This window comes from Bufo bufo, chromosome 7 (genome assembly GCF_905171765.1).
Source record: "Bufo bufo chromosome 7, aBufBuf1.1, whole genome shotgun sequence".
NCBI lineage: Eukaryota > Metazoa > Chordata > Amphibia > Anura > Bufonidae > Bufo > Bufo bufo.
In genome coordinates, this window is record NC_053395.1 from 19,199,731 (window position 1) to 19,221,254 (window position 21,524).

The window sequence follows — 21,524 nt, forward strand, 5'->3', positions numbered from 1 at the left end:
TAAGGGTCCTTAGGCTGGGCCTAAGTAATTTCCAGCAGGCTGCGCCTCTCTGTCCCCCATATGTGTGGTATTGCCGCGTCCGTAATGACCCAGACTACATAAATATCACATAAATTATCCCCTACGGTGAACGCCATAAAAAATACATTAAAAAAAAGACAAAATTGCTGATTTATTCTTAATTGCCGCCGAAAAAACTTAATAACAAGCGATCAAAAAGCGCCATTTAATACCAATGAAAAATACAAGTCGTTCCACAAAAATCAAGCCCTCACACAACTCCATAGAAAGAAAAATAATAAAGTTATGGGTCTTTGGAAGTGGCATTGCAAAAACATTTTTTCTTTAAAAAAAAAGGGGTTTTATTGCAAAAAACTATATGTATTTGGTATCACTGTAATCGTACTGACCCAGAAAATAAAGATATTATGTATTTATACTGAAAAATGAACGTGGGTAAAATTAATAACGTAAAAACGCAGTGGCAGTATTACTGTTTTTTCCCATCTCCCTCCAGAAAGATTAATAAAAGTTAATCAGAAAGTTATGTGTACCCTCAAAATGGCGCATTAAAAACTACAACTTGTCCGGCAAAAAACAAGCCCTTATAAAAGCTATATAGACGGAAAAATAAAAAAGTTATAGCTCTTGTAACGCGACGATGAAAAAAGGAAGTAAAACGCTTGTCAGTAAGGCCCAAGACGGGCTGGTCACCAAGGGGTTAAGCCATTGGAAATGTGGCATTTGCTTAAAGTCATGTTCCATAATTCTTGCTGACATTGAATAATGTATTTCTAATTAGAATTTACAGCTTTAAAGAGTATTTTTTGCTGTTATACCCGCAGCTCTGGTGAGTTCTTCTTCATCCATACTCTATATCTTATAGATATATAACCCCTTCCAGAACTGCACTCTATGACATTGTTCATATTCAATGACAGCAGGAGAGAGATCTTTCAAACAAAAATGTATAATAAGGTTGACTACGTCCTAGCACTTTGTGTCTCCAGCTCCTGTGCCCACCTACAGGTCTTGTGGTCATGTGTTTGCTCTCTCCCACCTGCCGCCTCTTCTCCTGTCCGTGGGGAAGAGGAGACAGACAGGAGAGTAACCCAGGACAGCAGGATCAGACTACACAGGGTTTGTTTGTAGTCTGTAACCGTGGAAACACATTGCTCTGCGTAGGAGCTGTAAATACAATATATTAATTCATTTTTTCTTTGTAAAAATCAAGACGATTGCAAAGTTTTAAATGTACCTAATTGCAAGCGTACTCAAGTTGTGTGTTACAGGTGTTTCTGGGTGATGTAGTGCAATTTACACTAACCTGGTACAGCTGACTCTCTGAAAGGGCAGGTATAGGTAGAAATAGTTCGTGACGCCAGTGCAAGTAAAACGGTGGCACGCCGTTTGCGGATGCAGGAATAAATTGAGGAAACGTAGGATTAAAACAGAACTCCAACTTTAGTAGGTTTTCCAAGCAGAGACAATAAAGGAAATGCAGTTCCTCAGCATACAGTCGATTTTGCAATTCGGTCGATGCAGGCAATTCAGTACAGCAGGGTAATTACAGAGTGTTAAACACAGGACTTGCAGCACAGGAGCTTGCACTCTAATTCTGTCTGATCCTGGAATGTAGCAACTCTTCACCAAGCCCATTAACCTAAGTCTGGCTTATATCCTTGATTATGGCTTAAATAAGTACCTCCTCTGTCTCTCTCAGTACCTCTGCTTTCCTGATCTTTGCCTCTGTTTCTCTTAGCTTCTGGAAGGTTCCTCAGGCTCTTGGTCTATCGTATTCTGCTTCTGCACATGGGAATTCAGGAGGGAATCTTCTCCTGGACAGCAGGCTTCAGGCCTGGACTTGTCTCAGACATAGTCCTAATCTCCAACTGTAGATTACAGACACTAGACTCCGTCTGACTTCTACTTCCCTGTCTGGGCCTTATATAAACTAGTGCTCCCTAGCTCCCTCTATGGACTAGAAGTAGGAATGACACCCCTAGCAGGCCTGTACATGCAAGTTTCAGTAACAGGGAAATACACACATTACATTACATTCTATAAAACTGACATATAGCAACTTCCCATAATTAAGGAGGGACGACAGCACACCAAGTGACCTTTGGTAGTGACGGGTATTACAGTTCCCGTACACTACATACCCCACTGCTTTAAGCTGAGTACGACCTCGTACTCCATCATGGGTCTCCCAACTGGAATCTCTACCTGAAATAGAAAATAGAACATGCAGGCATACATACATGTAATTCATCTGCATTTACATCAGGTCCAATTGGCAAAGGTGCAGGGTAGTGACAAGGGGCGTCGTTCTCTTCTCTCAGGATAGTGAATGGAACGGGGCGCTGACCTGGCACAGCGTAACATTAAGAACCAGGATAGTCCATGACAATAAATAAGTCCATGATAGAACAGTATAATAACAGTATAAAAGTTCTTGGAGGCTCAAATAACAAACATGAGTCCGTACCCAGGTATTTCTTATTAAATCACAGAGGCTCTCATGCGGTGGAGTCCATCTCTGGGCACATTACTTTTAAAAGAGTAAGATCTCAGAGGCTCAGGTACTTTGAGTCTGTCTCCGGGCACGGTTCTTAGTATGACGTTGCACAATAAAAGGACAGCAAAGACAAGTGCTGTAAGACCCCGGATCAACCTGAAAAGGGGGTTAAGGGTAAATGGTGCAACAAAGGAACAGGCACAACTTGGTGTGGGATAGCAAAAGCAGGCAGGAGGTCCTGGAAACAAACGTGGCTTTGTTAGCTTTATTACTTCAGTGGTCAACACCTACCACTGAGCCGTGGACAAACTGGCAGCCGCAACAAAGGACCAGAAACATAGGACTCCTGTCCTGGAAGGGTTAACATCAAACTTCTGATGAAATCAATCAAAGGCCTAGCAGGCTGATTCACAGTGGCATATCATAACCACTTGGCTCCGCTGGCAGGTATCGTCTGCAGTATTCCTCTACAGGAGGATGTGCCCACATAACTGTGTCAGGGGGCAGCTGTAGGGTAAAGGGGCCCCTAATAGGTATTGGCCCCATAGGCCTAGGGGTGAACCCTCTGATGGACCGTGCCGGCCCTGGCATGATCACGGCAGGGTGTGACGTGCTTGGCACCGCCGCAGCAAGCGGTCCGGTGCTCTGGGTGCAGCAGTTTACGGCAATCGCGGGTCCGGTCTGGGGCACTGACGAAGCGGTGGCAACAGAAGGCGGGCTATGGGTGGTGACAGGCACCCTTACCTCATCCTTCCTCGGCGGTGTCTGGATCCTGGCGGTGTATGTCTTGCGCAACTCCCGCAACTTCTCCTCCAGCCGGACGATCTGCTCACCGATGCTGTCTGTGTCGGAGTCGCTGTCCTCTGCTGACGCCGCCGGCGCAGGTACAGTCACCGATGGCGCGGACTTGGCCTCTGCAGGTTCTGGCGATGCATCTGGTCTCCGTCCCATCCGGATGTGCTGAAAGGTAGCACTAAGTCCTTTTAACTGCTCCAGCTCTGATATTGTCTTCTCCCGACGAGGCAGCTCGGGGGAAGGGATAGGGGCTCACCCATTTCTCCAACACGGTTGGCTGCCAGAAGACATTTGGCCCAATGAAGGAGCTCCGCTCCTGAAAGGCGTGATGGGCCGGCTCTGGAGAGCGTTCCGGTTCTCGCTCGCAGCCAGAGTAGTCTTCTCCTTCTTCTGCCTCCCAATCCTCAGGCGCTCGCTTGGGACGGGTCACGGCAGTTGCATAAGGGCCTCGCAGGCTCTCGGCAGGGGTGTACTCCACTTCCTCTCCCTCGCGGAGGCTGTGTTGGTACGAAGGGAGGTAGTCTCTTTTGACAGACCTTCGGTTAACATAGAGGTCTCTGCCAGTTAGATAGTCCTGAATAAACCCGTAGCCACGGGATTTGTCAAATGAAAGCACCACTCCCTTTCTCCTTTCCAGGCGGGGTTGGGTGTGCGTATGTTTCTCATGTATGGTCTTGGTTAGTTCCTCATAGACGATTTTAGTCTTTGTATTCCGCTTTATAGCGGCCTCTCGGATCTCCGCCATCAGGGAGGACCATTTGAAAGATGGTTGGAAAAAGTCCCTCCACGAGCCATAGTAGGGCTCGGGTTCTTTCTCCCTTGGGCGGCAGGCGGGTTGCTCCGGTCCCGGAGCGTAGGCCGGTGGAGCCTCCTCTGGCTCTACACCGATGTCAGTCATCTTTTCAATTTCAGGTGCGGACGCTGCAGCAACACTCTGCTCACAATCCAACATGCTCGATCCTTCTGAGGAGAGCGATAGGGTCGCGTCAATTAGAGTAGCCAGCTCCTCCCATTGCACTGGGGAGCCGCCCCCCAGGTATTCCAGTATATGGAGGGCGGTGTCCATGCTGGCAGACATGCAAATGTCCAGATAAGCCGTGGCGCCTGCCCTTGACCTTCTTCCCGCTTTTTCCTCAGAAAGGCGCCAATTTTTCCCGCCTTTTCGGGATGAAGGTGACGCAGCAGTAAATTGAGCAAGCTCAGCGGCCATCTTTAGGTACAAACGCTGTCTATTCACTGACAGCAAGCAGGAATGTTTAAAGTCCACAAAACCACACTCCAATGCGGCGATTTTCTTCCTCTGTATAGCGCAACACTGCACAGCGCTTTTTGGAGGTTTTTGGTACACTTTGGGTACGATTTTCAGTCCACAAAGTCCACTTGAATAAAACAGGAAAATGTCACTTTGGTCAAAGGGCAACGGTATAAGCACAAAGTTCACGCTTCTTGCACTAGAAAGTGTGCGTATCCTGTTCGTGACGCCAAAAGAGAGGTGCAGCGTACTCAAGTTGTGTGTACTAGGTGTTTCTGGGTGATGTAGTGCAATATACACTAACCTGGTACAGCTGACTCTCTGCAAGGGCAGGTATAGGTAAAGATAGTTTGTGACGCCAGTGCCAAGTAAACGGTGGCACGCCGTTTGCGGATGCAGGAATAAATTGAGGAAACGTAGGATTAAAACAGAACTCCAACTTTAGTAGGTTTTCCAAGCAGAGACAATAAAGGAAATGCAGTTCCTTAGCATACAGTCGATTTTGCAATTCGGTCGATGCAGGCAATTCAGTACAGCAGGGTAATTACAGAGTGTTAAACACAGGACTTGCAGCACAGGAGCTTGCACTCTAATTCTGTCTGATCCTGGAATGTAGCAACTCTTCACCAAGGCCCATTAACCTATTTCTGGCTTTATATCCTTGGCTATAGCTTAAATAAGTACCTCCTCTGTCTCTCTCAGTACCTCTGGCTTTCCTGATCTTTGCCTCTGTCTCTCTTAGCTTCTGGAAGGTTCCTCAGGCTCTTGGTCTATCGTATTCCTGCTTCTGCACATGGGAATTCAGGAGGGAATCTTCTCCTGAACAGCAGGCTTCAGGCCTGGACTTGTCTCAGACATTGTCTAATCTCCAACTGTAGATTACAGACACTAGACTCCGTCTGACTTCTACTTCCCTGTCTGGGCCTTATATAAACTAGTGCTCCCTAGCTCCCTCTATGGACTAGAAGTAGGAATGACACCCCTAGCAGGCCTGTACATGCAAGTTTCAGTAACAGGGAAATACACACATTACATTACATTCTATAAAACTGACATATAGCAACTTCCCATAATTAAGGAGGGACGACAGCACACCAAGTGACCTTTGGTAGTGACGGGTATTACAGTTCCCGTACACTACATAATGATATCACACAATATAATACACTGGGCGACCCCTTTACATGGCTTTCAGTGGAGCCCTCCTGAAGGTGGAGTTCTCCTTTTATTCAGATGTTAAACTCTTGCTTTTTTATGTTCACAGATAAAAAAGGGGAAAAAGATTCAGAATATTTGATTATAAAGAAGATTCCTGTTGGAGTCGGGGCGAATATTGACTTTCCTGGTGAGTCCGCTCATAGCAGTGCGATATAATTTAGGACCCTTTCAGCAGCTGCTTGACACCAGCACACTCCTCCCCTCCTGAAGACGCTCTCCTCTCCCTTGTTTGGTAGCGTTGATGCACCTGTGGAGAGAACTTCCCTGGGTCACTTCTCCCCAACCATTAAAACCGGAACTGGACCAGCCTAGAAATGGCCCGCTGTCTCCAGGGCCCCCAATAAATGGCCGCCTCTCTGTCCTTTGGTTGGATGTGCCCGTTCAGTATAATCCTGCAGAAGGTGGGGGCGAATATTAACTTTCCTGTTAAGCATGCCCATCGCAACGATAAAATTTAAGTCCCTTTTAGGAGCTGCTTGACTCTAAATACTCCTAAAGGCTGCACGGACTGCCTCTATGTACACATGCCCTTCAGCTGGATGATGTCCTGACCGATACCTACTGGTGACGCCCCTATTATGGTGTACCCCATAGTGCCCAAATATAAACATAACAAAAGGGCCTGATTATCGCCTAACAGGGCCCCAATACCATGGCCTGTGGACGCAAGCTATGGGTGCCCAGACCAAGCGGGGCACTGTCGCCCCTTTCATATTCATGTCATGCACCCCTAAAACTAGTCCTTGCAATGTGGGAGTATGGGGGGCAGTGGTTGTTTACCGTTGTCAAGCATGTGTTTACCCATAGCTATGTGTGTCACTTAGACATCATTTAGTATTGCTGTCATTGCATTCAAGAGCTTAAGGACAGGGGGGAAAGAAAGAGAAAATAGTTATGTATCTCCATGGTTACAGACTACGACTACTGTGTAGTATGATTGTAGGGTCACGTGTTACTTTGTCGGCCCCACTCTTTTTGTTACCGTGCAGACTGCAGAGGAGCTGTCTACTCAGAACGGCAGGAGATTTTTAATAAAACCTGTAAACAGTAATACTTCACTTTTTATTGTACATGTATAGGAGCAGTAAAAATTGGTTTGCAGGGTTTACATACCCTTCCAGAGTATAATCAAATACGGATATAATTCCTCAGGATTTAGATTTTTTTTCCTGTTTGCAGATATCTTGGATAAATTACCAATACAGGAGACGAGTCCAGATCCATTGGATATTATCTATGACAACTGTCCGGTAGAAGGTGAGCCCCGAAAATGCATTAACAGTATATTCAACATTATTTTAACTATTTATCTTTTTTTACATTTTAGATGAACCCAAACAGTTTACTATGTTTGTCAAATACATGGGTGATCGGACCAGTGTCATAAAAGGTAAGAAAATATATTGTTTGTTAGATTGAGTTATGTACCCTAAATGGAGGAGCCAAATTGATTACCTGCATCTTAAATGCTTATTGTAACATATCCTGTTCATTTGCACTGTTTTTACACTGCACTGTGGAAAGGGTTAACACACAGCCAGCTAATACTGAGAGACTTTGGGACTTTCCAGCCTGTACACTGAGAAGCTAGTAGTTTTCCTTTGCTGACATAAGGGACTATGCAGAGCCTGCAGACTGGTTATGCAGAGTGTTTTGAAGGTAAAAGAAAAAGAGGCAGTGAACTTTTGACCATCTGGTATAGCTCTGTCTAGACTGTTGTCATACCTCCCGACTTTAAAAAATAGTAAAGAGGGACAATATGTCTGGTGCACGTAGCGTGCCTGTCATGCTTTGCCCTGTGAATGTGCAGAGATCTGTCAGACTGGCTGCACATGTCTTACTTCTTTGTTTGTTTTGATTTGGGTTTGAGCTGGATCCACCTTCCCTCAGGTGTACTGGGTTTCATTGTTAGTGAGGCTATTTATCCCTCCTTCCCCCAGTGGCCTGTGCGGGTTATAGTTCTTTCCTGGGAGCTCTTGATTTGTGGTGGATCGTCTGCTCCAGCTCTGCTCAAGATAAGTCCTCTCCTTCATTTCCCTTTGTGTGTTTTATCTAGGCCTCTAGGGAGACGCTTGCTTCCTCCTGGTTTGAAGAAGCAGGTTTCCTCTTCCCTTTTCCCTGCTGCTTAGGGTTTGCCCAGGGTGTTTAGGTTTAGGCACGAGGGCATGTGCATATCCACCCTAAGGGTATGCACATGAGCACAGCAGTTTGGTGAAAGCTTTTAGGGATCACTAGGAGGTGACCCTTTTCTCCCTAGCTTTTGGGCCTAGTCGTTTGTTCTGTTTGTTTTCCTGTGTTTGGTTATTTCCCCACTTACCTACCTATTGTGACAGTGCCACAGCAATTTTTTCATACTAGGCCACGTCTCTAATTCTTCCCAAAGCATAACTATACACACCCAGTCTCCATAATGCCCCCAGATAGTAATTATTCCCCCTTTGTTCCAGCACATAGTAGTAATGCCCACACTGTGCCCCTTCACAGTAATCATGCCCACTTTGTGCTCCTTCACACAATTTTTTTTTTAATTTGCAGATAAGCCTCCAAAAACAGATGGACCCGAGAGACCCTCATTTTATAAGAACAAATTTATGAAAGGTGAGAAAATAAACTGTTGTATATTATAAAGGGCCGACAGTTTCCCTGTTCCCTTCGCTACCGCCTTCTAGGGCCAATTTTAGACAAAATGTGTCTCTTGGCAAAATTAAGTCAGATGCCGCATGCTACCCCCCGACTTCCCCCACCTCTGGGAGATGGAACAGGAAAAATATATCTGTTAAGCCTCTTGCCCACGAACTTAAGGGGCCCGTGCTGTGGACCGCAAATTGCGGTCCGCAATGCACAGGCACCGACCGTGGGGCAGCCGCTGTGGATCGCGGACCCATTCACTTGAGCTGGGGGGTTTCTGCTGCATTTGCACCTCCTATAGCGATGCCACTGAAATAGGAGAAAATATGTCCCACCTGTAGGATTGCCATCTGACCAGTATTCTATCGACCAAGCCAAGTATTTTGCTTAGCTTGCCGATAACAATATTTTGTTTTACCTGCTCTGCAATAATGATCGCCAGTACCGTTATTTTTTTACCTGCAATAACAATTGCCGGTAATTTTGTCAGACTTCAATGCTTCCTCCGTCAGCCACATCTAAGCCGCTGACTGAGGAAGTGGAAGGAACAGAGTGCAGCAGGCACTGCATAGGAGGAGAAGCCATGTGTATGAAGTGCCGGTATCTGTAGCTGCTTAGGCATTCCTGCTCTATGTCTATGTATGAAGTCAGTGCCTATGGACATGAAGGGGGTATCCCCAAGCGCTGTCAGTATACTTGGCGGCACTCTAGTGTATTTAAGTCTTATTTATCTAAAGCAAAAGCCTTAACCACTGAGCTATAGAGCTCACTACTGATAAATAAAAGATATTCTCTGGTCTTCTCTCAATAGTAGTTATTATGTATTCATATACAGGTGAAACCCGAAACTCGCGCAAAGTTCATTTATTTCAGTAATCCAACTTAATAGGTGAAACTAACATATGAGACTCATTACTGGCAAAGCGAGATATTTCAAGCCTTTATTAGTTATAATTTGGATGATTATGGCTTACAGCTTATGAAACCCCAAAGTCACAATCTCAGGTCCCCTTTGCTCAGGGGGTATGGATTAATTAGCTGACTAGAGGGTGACACTTTGAGCCGAGAATATTGAACCTTTTCACAAAATTCTAATTTTAAGCTGAATCAATGCAATTCCTTTTAATTTGCATTACTGAAATAAATGGACTTTTATACGATATTCAAATTTTTCGAGTTTCACCTGTATAGCAGAAGTGTCATTTTATATTTTTTTGTAATTGCAAAAATAAATTTTAAGGCACAAAATACAATTACAACTATGATAAAGCCATCCACTATAGAAGAAGAACAATTAAAATAATGGAGCGGGGAGCGGGGACATGAGAGTCGCGGCCCTGCTCTAACAGCCCGGACTGGCAGGAGTGCCGATCCAGGATGTTTACCACTTCGCATGCCGCGGACAATGGCGCCTGCCGCATGTAAAGTGCTGACAGAGGGAGGGGGACTCCCATTGGCACCCCGCAAATGTGATCGCGGAGTGCCGATGTGTGTGAAGGCTGGCTGGAGTCTCATGTAGGCCCCAGACCAGCCCTGAGTAATTTACAGCAGGCTGCGCCAGAGAAGCGCAGCCTTCTGGTCAATGTCAGAATACCACTGACATTAAAATGCAATGCACTATAGGAATAATACATTGCATTTTAAAATCAATCAAAAAGCTGTCTAATATAGTCCCCTTGTAGGACTTTTAAGTGGTAAAAAAAGTTTTAAAAAAAACACATTTATTCAACAACAAAAAAATTAAGCTTTTTTTTTCATTGAAAATACGCTTTTCAAGGAAAAAAAATGCAAAAATAAAATCTCCCCCATATGTTTGGTATTTCTGTGTCCATAATGACTACATAAATATCACATAAATTGTCCCCTACGGTGAATGTCATAACAAAACTAAACAAAAAACAGAATTCCTAATTCTTAGCAATATTCTTAGTTGCCACCGGAAAAACTTAATAACAAGATATCAAAAAGCACCATTTACTCCAAAATAATATCAATGAAAAATAGAAGTCGTCCCGCAAAAATCAAGCCCTGACACAACTCCATAGAAATAAAAATAATAAAGTTATGGGTCTTTTTCGTTAAAAAAAGGGGTTTTATTGCAAAAAAGTAGTAAAACATAAATAAAACTATACGTATTTGGTATCACTGTAATCGTACTGACCCAGAGAATAAAGATATTATGTTATTTATACCGAAAAACCAACGCCGTAAAATTTATAATGTAAAAACGCAGTGGCAGTATTACTGTTTTTCACATCTCCCTCCCAGAAAGAATTAGTAAAAGTTAATCAGAAAGTTATGTGTACCCCAAAATGGCGCCATTAAAAACCACAACTTGTCCCGCAAAAAACAAGCCCTTATAAACCTATATAGACGGAAAAATAAAAAAGCTATAGCTCTTTCAACACGACGATGAAAAAAAGGAAGAAAAACACTTGGTCAGTAAGGCCCAAAACAGGCTGGTCACTAAGGGGTTAAGCATTAGAAACGTGGCATTTGCCTTGGGCCTCATACACACGACCGTTCTGGTCCGCACCCGAGCCGCAGAAACAGTTTTTGCGGCTCGGGTGCGGACCCATTCACTTCAATGGGGCCGCAAAAGATGCATCCATTGTTCCGTAACCCCGCAAAAAAAATATAGCATGTCCTATTCTTGTCCGTTTTGATGACAAGAATAGGCCTTTCTACAATGGGCCGCCTGTTCCGTTCCGCAAATAGCGAAAGGCACACGGGCGGCTTCCCTTGTTTTTCGGATCCGCAATATGCGGACCGCAAAAAACGGAACGGTCGTGTGCATGAGGCCTTAAAGTCATGCTCCATAATTCTTGCTGACATTGAATAATGTATTTCTAATTAGTATTTACAGCTTCAAAGAGTATTTTTTGCTGTTATACCCGCAGCTCTGGTGAGTTCTTCCTTCATCCATACTCTATATCTTATAGATATATAACCCCTTCCAGAACTGCACTTCTATGACATTGTTCATATTCAATGACAGCAGGCAGAGATCTTTCAAACAAAATGTATAATAAAGTTGACTACGTCCTAGCACTTTGTGTCTCCAGCTCCTGTGCCCACCTACAGGTCTTGTGGTCATGTGTTGCTCTCTCCCACCTGCCGCCTCTTCTCCTGTCCGTGGGGAAGAGGAGACAGACAGGAGAGTAACCCAGGACAGCAGGATCAGACTACACAGGGTTTGTTTGTAGTCTGTAACCGTGGAAACACATAGCTCTGTGTAGGAGCTGTGAACACAATATATTAATTCATTTTTTCTTTGTAAAATCAAGATGATTTGCAAAGTTTTAAATGTAACCCACTGATATCACATAATATAATACACTGGGCGACCCCTTTACATGGCTTTCAGTGGAGCCCTCCTGAAGGTGGAGTTCTCCTTTATGTTAAACTCTTGTTTTTTTATGTTTACAGATAAAAAAGGGGAAAAAGATTCAGAATATTTGATTATAAAGATTCCTGTTGGAGTCGGGGCGAATATTGACTTTCCTGGTGAGTCCGCTCATAGCTGTGCGATATAATTTAGGACCCTTTCAGCAGCTGCTTGACACCAGCACACTCCTCCCCTCCTGAAGACGCTCTCCTCTCCCTTGTTTGGTAGCGTTGATGCACCTGTGGAGAGCACTTCCCTGGGTCACTTCTCCCCAACCATAAAACCGGAACAGGACCAGCCTAGAAATGGCCCGCTGTCTCCAGGGGCCCCCAATAAATGGCCGCTTCTCTGTCCTTTGGTTGGATGTGCAGCGTACTCAAGTTGTGCGCAGTAGGTGTTTCTGGGTGATGTAGTGCAATATACACTAACCTGGTACAGCTGACTCTCTGCAAGGGCAGGTATAGGTAGAAATAGTTCGTGACGCCAGTGCCAAGTAAACGGTGGCACGCCGTTTGCGGATGCAGGAATAATTTGAGGAAACGTGGTGTTAAAACAGAACTTGAACTTTAGTAGTTTGCAGGCAGAGACAATATTGGAAACGCAGTTCCTCAGCATACAGTCGATTTTGCAATTCGGTCGATGCAGGCAATTCAGTACAGCAGGGTAATTACAGAGTGTTGAACACAGGATTTGCAGCAAAGGAGCTTGCACTCTAACTCTGTCTGATCCTGGAATGTAGCAATTCTTCACCAAGGCCCATTAACCTAAGTCTGGCTTTATATCCTTGATTATGGCTGAAATAAGTACCTCCTCTGTTTCTCTCAGTACCTCTGGCTCCTCTGATCTTTGCCTCAGTTTCTCCCAGCTTCCTCAGGCTCTAGAAACTTCTGAACTCTGGTCTAGACTCTCCTTTACTTCCTTGTCTGTGCCTTATATAAACTAGGGCTCCCTAGCTCCCTCTATGGACTAGAAGTTGTAATTACACCCCTAGCAGGCCTGTGCATACAAGTTTCAGTGACAGGGAAATACACACATTACATTACATTTTATAAAACTGACATACAACAAATCCCCATAATTAAGGAGGGACGACAGCACACCAAGTGACCTTTGGTAGTAACGGGTATTACAACTCCCGTATACTACATACCCCACTGCTTTAAGCTGAGTACGACCTCGTACTCCATCATGGATCTCCCAACTGGAATCTCTACCTGAAATAGAAAAAGAGACATGCAGGCATACATATATGCAATTCAACTGCATTTACATCAGGTCCAATTGGCAAAGGTGCAGGGTAGTGACAAGGGGCGTCGTTCTCTTCTCTCAGGATAGTGAATGGAACGGGGGCGCTGACCTGGCGCAGCGTAACATTATAACCAGGATAGTCCATGACAATGAATAAGTCCATGATAAAACAGTAGAAAACGGTATAAAAGTTCTTGGAGGCTCAAATAACAAACATGAGTCCGTACCCAGGTTATTTCTTATTAAATCACAGAGGCTCTCATGCGGTGGAGTCCATCTCTGGGCACAATACTTTAGTATGAAGTTGCACAATAAAATGACAGCATAAAAACGGAACTACCCAGGGGTTTCCTGTGGGTGTAGCACAGGCAAGGGCTCACGTGGGGGAGTCCATTCTTGCGCACAAATGTCCAACAAGGTGTTCCCAGTAACAACGGTTTGGGAGGAGACGCCACCAGAATAGTCAAAGTCTCCTAAACGGACTGGCGGGCGTCCCCTGGTCATCCGGGTAGACCTTCTCAGTACAGGGGTCTCCTCTTCCCTTAGCAACGAAGTAGAAGGGACAGGAGCAACAGGAGGGTCTCCATCAGCGAGACCCTGGTCAGGAACAACTGGAACAACAATATCCACAAGAGGGGAAACTGGATCCGGGGCATCTTGAACCGGCTCTGCTGGAGGTGAAGCTACAGTAGGTGCCGGAGCAGGCACCAGCAAGTTCAACCAAGGTGTCAGAAGCCAATGCATGGGATCAGCGTCATACCTCAGATTACTAACAGCCTGCATAGGATCCTCGGGCTGTATGGCTGACTCTGACACAGGATATTCTGATCCAGAACTCTCGGCACTAGGTTCTGGTGTCAGGCAGAGTTTCAACCGGTTTCGGTGTACAATTTGGGATCCCTTGTCTTCCCGGGTGATCTCATAAGTGTGAGTTCCAACATTTGGGATTGCAGTGACAACATAAGGACTTCGCTCCCACTTACTGTCCAATTTGCTGGTACGACGGTTATTCTTTAACCATACCACGGCCCCTATGGTCAAGGGTTCTGCCTGGGCTGCCTGATCATAGTCTTTCTGCTGCCGGTCTCTAGCAAAGTCCATACGTTCCTGAACAATGGCCTTGGCTGCATCCAATCGCCTTTGATGTTCAGCAACCCAGTCGGTGTTAGGGTATGGGTTAATGCAGTCAGGCACATGTACATCCAATGAATGATCAGCAGGCAATGTCCCTTGGCGCCCAAACATCAAGTAAAAAGGGGTATACCCGGTGGAACAATGTATGGTATGATTGTATGTGAACATGAGCTGTGGCAACAGACTGGGCCAATCTCCTCTGTTTTCAGGAGGCACGGCCCTCAGCATCTCTATCAAGGTCTGATTCATTTTTCACATAATCCGTTACCTTGAGGATGGTAGGCCGTTGTCCGGATCTTCTTACAGTTGTGTAAGCGGCACAGTTCATGGAACAGATGAGACTCAAAAGCAGGTCCTTGGTCGGTGAGGATCTTTTCTGGACATCCATAGGGCAGGAGGAAGTGCTTCCAGAACATTTCGGCTGTAGTCTTAGCTGTCTGGTCTCTCACAGGCACTGCTACAACAAACTTTGTGAAATGGTCAATAATAGTCATGGCATAAGCATACCCTGAGCGACTAGGCTCCAGTTTTACATGGTCGATGGCGACAAGTTCAAGAGGACGGGTACTTACAATGGGTCTCAGTGGTGCCCTCTGATCATGGTGCTCACTTCGTTTCAAGGCACAGGCTACACACTCTCGACACCACTTCTCCATGTCTTCTCTCATGCCTACCCAGTAAAACCGCTGGCGGATAGTAGCTTCAGTCTTTTGGACCCCAAAGTGACCGGATTGATTGTGGTACATCTCCAACACCATACCTGCATCCCGTCGGGGTATGAGAATCTGGTGTACTCTTTCGTTGGACACTGGGTCTAGGCTTCTCCGTAGCAACAGGCCCTTTTGTATGAAGAGTTGGTGGCGCTGTCTCCATAGTTTGATGAGCTCAGGATCTGCACTCTTACGCCGAATCCTCTCAGGGGCTCTGCCACTAGTAATGAAGTCCAACAGCTCACCCAGCACTCTACTTTCAGACTGTAGTTTCACCCACCTTTCTTCTTTAGGATCAGGCCTACTGGAGGGTGAAGGAACTGCAGCTCTGCCATTGGTAGCTCGAGCCTGGTCCTGTTGAGCAAACTTGTTATAGAAAGCCGGCATCTCTACATCTTCCCATGCATCTCGCACATCATCAGGAGCTGTCTCTGTGGGAAGTCTGGATAAAGCATCAGCATTATCATTAGTGCGTCCAGCACGATACTTTACAGAGAAATTATAGTTGGCAAGGCGAGAGGCCCATCTCTGCTCCAAGGCCCCCAATCTAGCTGTATTTAGATGTGCCAGAGGGTTATTGTCAGTGAATGCAATGAACGGGGTGGCGGCTAGATAATCCTTGAATTTTTCTGTCACCGCCCACACTAATGCCAGGAACTCTAGTTTGAAGGAACTATAATTCTGGTCATTTTTCTCAGCTCCTTTCAGGGAGCGGCTTGCATATGCTATCACTCTCTCTTTTCCCTCTTGGACTTGGGCTAACACAGCTCCCAGGCCTCGCTTGCTAGCATCGGTATAAAGATGGAAAGGCTTGCTATAATCTGGATAACCTAACACTGGAGGCTCGGTCAGTTTCTTTTTTAGCAATTGGAACGCTATCTCTCTTTTCTCATTCCACTCAATGGGCACAGGAGTTCTAGGACTTTTCTTGGGTTGTCCCCTCAAGAGCTCCTGGATAGGATCAGCTATTTGAGCAAAATGGGGGATAAAACGTCTATAGTAGCCGGCAAAACCAAGGAAACTCCTCACCTCTTTGACAGTAGTAGGAACCGGCCAATTACGGACAGCTGCTAATTTATCAGGGTCAGGTTGCACTCCCTCTCCGCTTACTATATGCCCCAGGTATCTTACTGCAGGCTTGAGCAGGTGACACTTGGATGGCTTTACCTTCAAGCCATATTTGATAAGGATTTCAAATACTTCTGCCAAATGTTTCAGATGGTCCTCATATGTTTTTGAGTACACAATGACGTCATCTAGATACAGCAGCACTGTTTCGAAGTTTTTGTGACCCAAACACCGTTCCATTAGTCTCTGGAAAGTTCCTGGGGCATTACATAGCCCGAACGGCATACAATTGAATTCGAACAGGCCCATGGGAGTAGTGAAGGCAGTCTTTTCTCTATCTGCAGGGGCCATGGGTACTTGCCAGTAGCCACTGGTCAAGTCCAATGTGGAGAAATAGGCAGAGGAGCCCAGAGCAGTTAGTGACTCCTCAATGCGGGGCAGTGGGTATGCATCTTTGTGGGTTATTTGATTAATTTTCCTATAATCCACACAGAAACGGATACCACCGTCCTTCTTCTTTACAAGGACTAGGGGTGCCGCCCACGGACTACGGCTGTCCCGGATTACATTAGAGTCTTTCATCTCCTGGATCATTTCCTTTACAGTCTGATATGAAGTAGGTGGTAAGGGTCTGTATCTCTCCTTGATAGGAGGATGAGAGCCAGTAGGTATAGTGTGTTGTATGGCACTCACCTCTCCATAATCAGTGGCATGCTTACTGAAGGCCTGGTGGTGCTCCTTGACAAGCTGAAGAATCCCTTCTTGTTGCCGTTGGGGGGTATTCTCGTCCCCGACATGGAGCTCTTCCCACCAGGGCACTTGTGGCTGGGTCACCGGCGAACATCTGCTGTCTGCAGCTGGCGGCTTTTCTGTCACTGGAAGACGAATGATGTCTTGGAAGGACACCTGGGACAGCTGGGCAACAGGGCAATGCTTAGTAAGCGCAACAGGATGATTACTCAGATTAATCAGACGGACAGGTACTTTACCTTGGGAGACGTTCACCAGGCACTTGGCAGCTCTCACATAAGGATAATCCTCCATCTGGAGTGGTTCCACCAGGGCTGGATAATCTCGGCCTTCGACTCCCAGGACAGCACGACACCACAAAAGAGTTTGAGAATTAGGAGGCAAAGTCACAGGCTTAATATCACGGATCCTGGCAGTACAAATTTCTCCTTTCCCATTAGCAAACCTCTGCTGGGCACTTAACACAGTGATAGTCTTTTGAATCACCCTCCTGGATGCAGAGGAAGCAGTGGGCAAAGTCTGATGTAATACAGCAAGTATTTCTGAATAACAGTTTTTGAAGACATTGGTGCCTAGAATGACAGGATGTCCTCCTCTGTCACCGGCCTGTACTACGATCACTCCCTGTTGAGGCAGGGTTACTTCTCCCACCTGCAGGGTGGGTTCCCAGTATCCATGAACCTTTACTGGTTTGCCATTGCTGGCGATAATTTCCACCCAGGATTCAGGCGGTTGGGTCAACTGGTTGGTGTCCCAGAACTTTTCAAATGCAGGCAGCTGAATAGTAGTGACCTGAGACCCAGTATCTAATAGGGCTTCAAAGGGGACCCCGTTGATCTCTATATTGATTTTAGGATGGGATCCTACATACCGCGGCATCCAATTTGGATCATCTGGACCTAGTGTTCTACCTCCCGAGGGATGGTCCTCAGCCTCAGGGGTTGCCCTGTTTAACTGCCAGCAAGTGGATTCTGTGTGTCCCAGCTTTTTGCAGTATGTACACACGGGCTTCTTGCGACCTCTATTACGCCTCCCAGGATCCCTGGGGTGAGTCTCTTGGTAAGGAGGTGGGAACGGCCTAGGAGGTGACAGAAATTCTTCTTCTAACATTATGGGTTTTTCCCATTCCTCTATTTTTCTGCACACTTTCTCTAGACTTTTAGTGAGGTGATTTACTTGCTCTGTCAGCATGGCAATAGTATCAGTAGCTGACACTTGAACAGCTTGGCCGGCCTCAGCTCGGTTAGTGACAAGCGGTTTTGGCTTGCAGGCTGATGACTCAGATAGGGCGCTCAACTCAGGAGGTACTGTGGACCCCAGAATTTTTATAGCCAGTTCTTTAAAGTCCAGAAAGGCACTGTTAGGGTGCTGGGCGGACAGCATCTTTAACTGGGTCCTTATTTGTTCACTAGACACCCCGTTGATAAATTGTTCCTTCAGGGTCTGGTCCCGGTTATCAGCCTCTTTGGGATCTATCTGGATTACAGCCCCTAAAGCCTCCTGAAGTGATAGGGCATAGTCACGGAGGGACTCACCGGGCTTCTGTCTCTGGCCAAAGAAGTGCATCTTTACCTCTGAGGCAGTCCTAGTTTCAAAAGTGGCTCTGAGGCGGGTGAATATCTGTTCTAGAGTACTCCGCTCAGTAGCAGGCCAGGATAACACTTCCCTGCGGGCAGCTCCCTCCAGCTGCGCCAGCAGGATTTCCATTTGCTGGTCGGCATTTATAGGGTACAATCGGAATAGTGCCAGCAACTTTTCTTCAAAGTCCCTTAGGGTATGGGTCTCCCCCCTGTAGCGGGGGAACCATGGGGCCCCGAAATAGTAGGGCATGGTAAAGGGCATCATGCTGGGGGCCGCCGGATGACCAGGAGCCGCAAGCTCTCCTGGGGCCGGCTGCTCAGGCACTCCTGGCTCTGACATGGTAGTCTATTAAGAGGTGGCCGCTGGCGACTAAAGAGGCCGGTACACTCCCCTTCCCTCCGGTTACAAGTGCTTACCGGTATCGTCGGGCTTGCGCAGGTCAAGTCTCGCGAGGTTCCGGACGTCCTGAGCACCCGATGACGCAGGAGAAGCAGGGCCGCGGCGGTGCGATGATGAAGAGGGGCGGGACTCTCTGTGTCTTTGCAGGGATCCGCCCACGAATGTCCTCAGCGGCGCGGGAAACTTTACTCCAGGCAGCCGGTGGCCATCTTTAGCAAAACGCTGTCCATTCACTGACAGCAAGCAGGATTGTAAAAAGTCTATAAATCCACACTCCAATGCGGCGATTTTCTTCCTCTGTATAGCGCAATACTGCACAGCGCTTTTTGGAAGTTTTTGGTACACTTTGGGTATAATTTTCAGTCCACAAAGTTCACTTTCAATAAACAGGAAAATTGTCACTTTGGTCACAGGGCAACGGTATAAGGCACAAAGTTCACGCTTCTTGCACTATAAAGCGTGCGTATCCTGTTCGTGACGCCAAAAGAGAAGTGCAGCGTACTCAAGTTGTGCGCAGTAGGTGTTTCTGGGTGATGTAGTGCAATATACACTAACCTGGTACAGCTGACTCTCTGCAAGGGCAGGTATAGGTAGAAATAGTTCGTGACGCCAGTGCCAAGTAAACGGTGGCACGCCGTTTGCGGATGCAGGAATAATTTGAGGAAACGTGGTGTTAAAACAGAACTTGAACTTTAGTAGTTTGCAGGCAGAGACAATATTGGAAACGCAGTTCCTCAGCATACAGTCGATTTTGCAATTCGGTCGATGCAGGCAATTCAGTACAGCAGGGTAATTACAGAGTGTTGAACACAGGATTTGCAGCAAAGGAGCTTGCACTCTAACTCTGTCTGATCCTGGAATGTAGCAATTCTTCACCAAGGCCCATTAACCTAAGTCTGGCTTTATATCCTTGATTATGGCTGAAATAAGTACCTCCTCTGTTTCTCTCAGTACCTCTGGCTCCTCTGATCTTTGCCTCAGTTTCTCCCAGCTTCCTCAGGCTCTAGAAACTTCTGAACTCTGGTCTAGACTCTCCTTTACTTCCTTGTCTGTGCCTTATATAAACTAGGGCTCCCTAGCTCCCTCTATGGACTAGAAGTTGTAATTACACCCCTAGCAGGCCTGTGCATACAAGTTTCAGTGACAGGGAAATACACACATTACATTACATTTTATAAAACTGACATACAACAAATCCCCATAATTAAGGAGGGACGACAGCACACCAAGTGACCTTTGGTAGTAACGGGTATTACAACTCCCGTATACTACAGATGTGCCTGTTCAGTATAATCCTGCAGAAGGTGGGGGCGAATATTAACTTTCCTGTTAAGCATGCCCATCGCAACGATACAATTTAAGTGCCTTTTAGGAGCTGCTTGACTCTAAATACTCCTAAAGGCTGCACGGACTGCCTCTATGTACACATGCCCTTCAGCTGGATGATGTCCTGCCCGATACCTACTGGTGACGCCCCTATTATGGTGTACCCCATAGTGCCCAAATATAAACATAACAAAAGGGCCTGATTATCGCCTAACAGGGTCCCAATACCATGGCCTGTGGATGCAAGCTATGGGTGCCCAGTCCAAGCGGGGCACTGTCGCCCCTTCCATATTCATGTCATGCACCCCTAAAACTAGTCCTTGCAATATCGGAGTATGGGGGGCACTGGTTGTTTAAGGAAGACATATTGGTTGTTACCCAGATTACTCCAATTTTTTTTTAAATGCTTTTGTAAATAAATCTTTTTTTTTTTACATTTCAGATGAATTGTTAAGTGTTCCTATCCAGGAGACCGGTTACATCGAGGAGCCCGGGGAGCAAGATCTGAGCTCAGACACGTCAGGAGTGACCCTATAGAAAGCAACGATCACGTGGTCACCCGGGTGTATATCACTCGGGTATCACATTGTGTAGGGTTCTTCATCTCTGTGCAGCCAGATTAATTAATAAATTTTATTGGAGTTATAACTAATAAGAATTATATATATTTTTTTATAATTTTTACAATTCACTCTGCCCCTGTATGGAGAAAAAAACTAAATTAATAGCAATATTCTGCCTGTTACTGTAACACCGGTGGTGTGCACCCGCAGGTGTCCCCAAGCTCTTCTTCATTCGGCACTGCGCTGTTCAATCGACTCTGACCCGTCTGTCTGCCCGTAGGGTGTGCACACTCTGACCAGCTCTTAAAGGACCAGTGCGCGGGCTTTGGAAACACATATACAGTATATCCTGGGTTCAACTACTATACCGCGGTCCCAGAGCTAGGATTAAAGCTAATGGTGGTACATCGGAGGTATTTGGGTTGAGCAGAGGCACACGTCAGGGGCTCTTTTATTCGCCATTGCGATTGAACCGCTTGCATGTTTACTCCGATCCTCGGAAAAAATCGTGGGTTTCCCCATGGGAGCCAAAGAGGAGAGGGTGTCTCTTTACGCAGATGACGTGCTCATATATGTGGGAAATGTGAAGCAGTCGCTGGGCCCCATCATGTCCTTTAGGCCTCTTTCACACGGGCGTCACGGGAAAATGTGCGATTTTTCAGCGCGAGTGCAAAACATTTTAATGCGTTTTGCACGCGCGTGTGAAAAATTGGCATGTTTGGTACCCAGGTGTTGTGTAGATTGTATTATTTTCCCTTATAACATGGTTATAAGGGAAAATAATAGCATTCTTAATACAGAATGCTTAGTACAATAGTGCTGGAGGGGTTAAAAAAATAATAATAATAATTTAACTCACCTTAATCCACTTGTTCACGCAACCAGCATCTCTTCTGTCTTCAGGACCTGGGTAAAGGACCTTTGATGACATCACTGTGCTCAT

The 21,524-nt window shown here is 46.1% G+C and overlaps 1 protein-coding gene across 1 annotated transcript in view; it reads left to right on the forward strand.

Annotated features, from left to right (window-relative positions):
- LOC121008391 overlaps positions 1 to 20,670 on the forward strand; it is a 54,409-nt gene extending 33,739 nt beyond the window's left edge. The window contains exons 17-23 of the mRNA XM_040440891.1: positions 812 to 850; positions 5,833 to 5,913; positions 6,966 to 7,043; positions 7,114 to 7,176; positions 8,322 to 8,384; positions 11,844 to 11,921; positions 20,461 to 20,670. Coding sequence (XP_040296825.1) covers positions 812 to 850; positions 5,833 to 5,913; positions 6,966 to 7,043; positions 7,114 to 7,176; positions 8,322 to 8,384; positions 11,844 to 11,921; positions 20,461 to 20,555 — 497 coding nt within the window. The 3' untranslated portion in view covers positions 20,556 to 20,670. The remainder of the gene's footprint in view (positions 1 to 811; positions 851 to 5,832; positions 5,914 to 6,965; positions 7,044 to 7,113; positions 7,177 to 8,321; positions 8,385 to 11,843; positions 11,922 to 20,460) is intronic.
- The last annotated feature ends 854 nt before the right edge of the window (positions 20,671 to 21,524 follow it).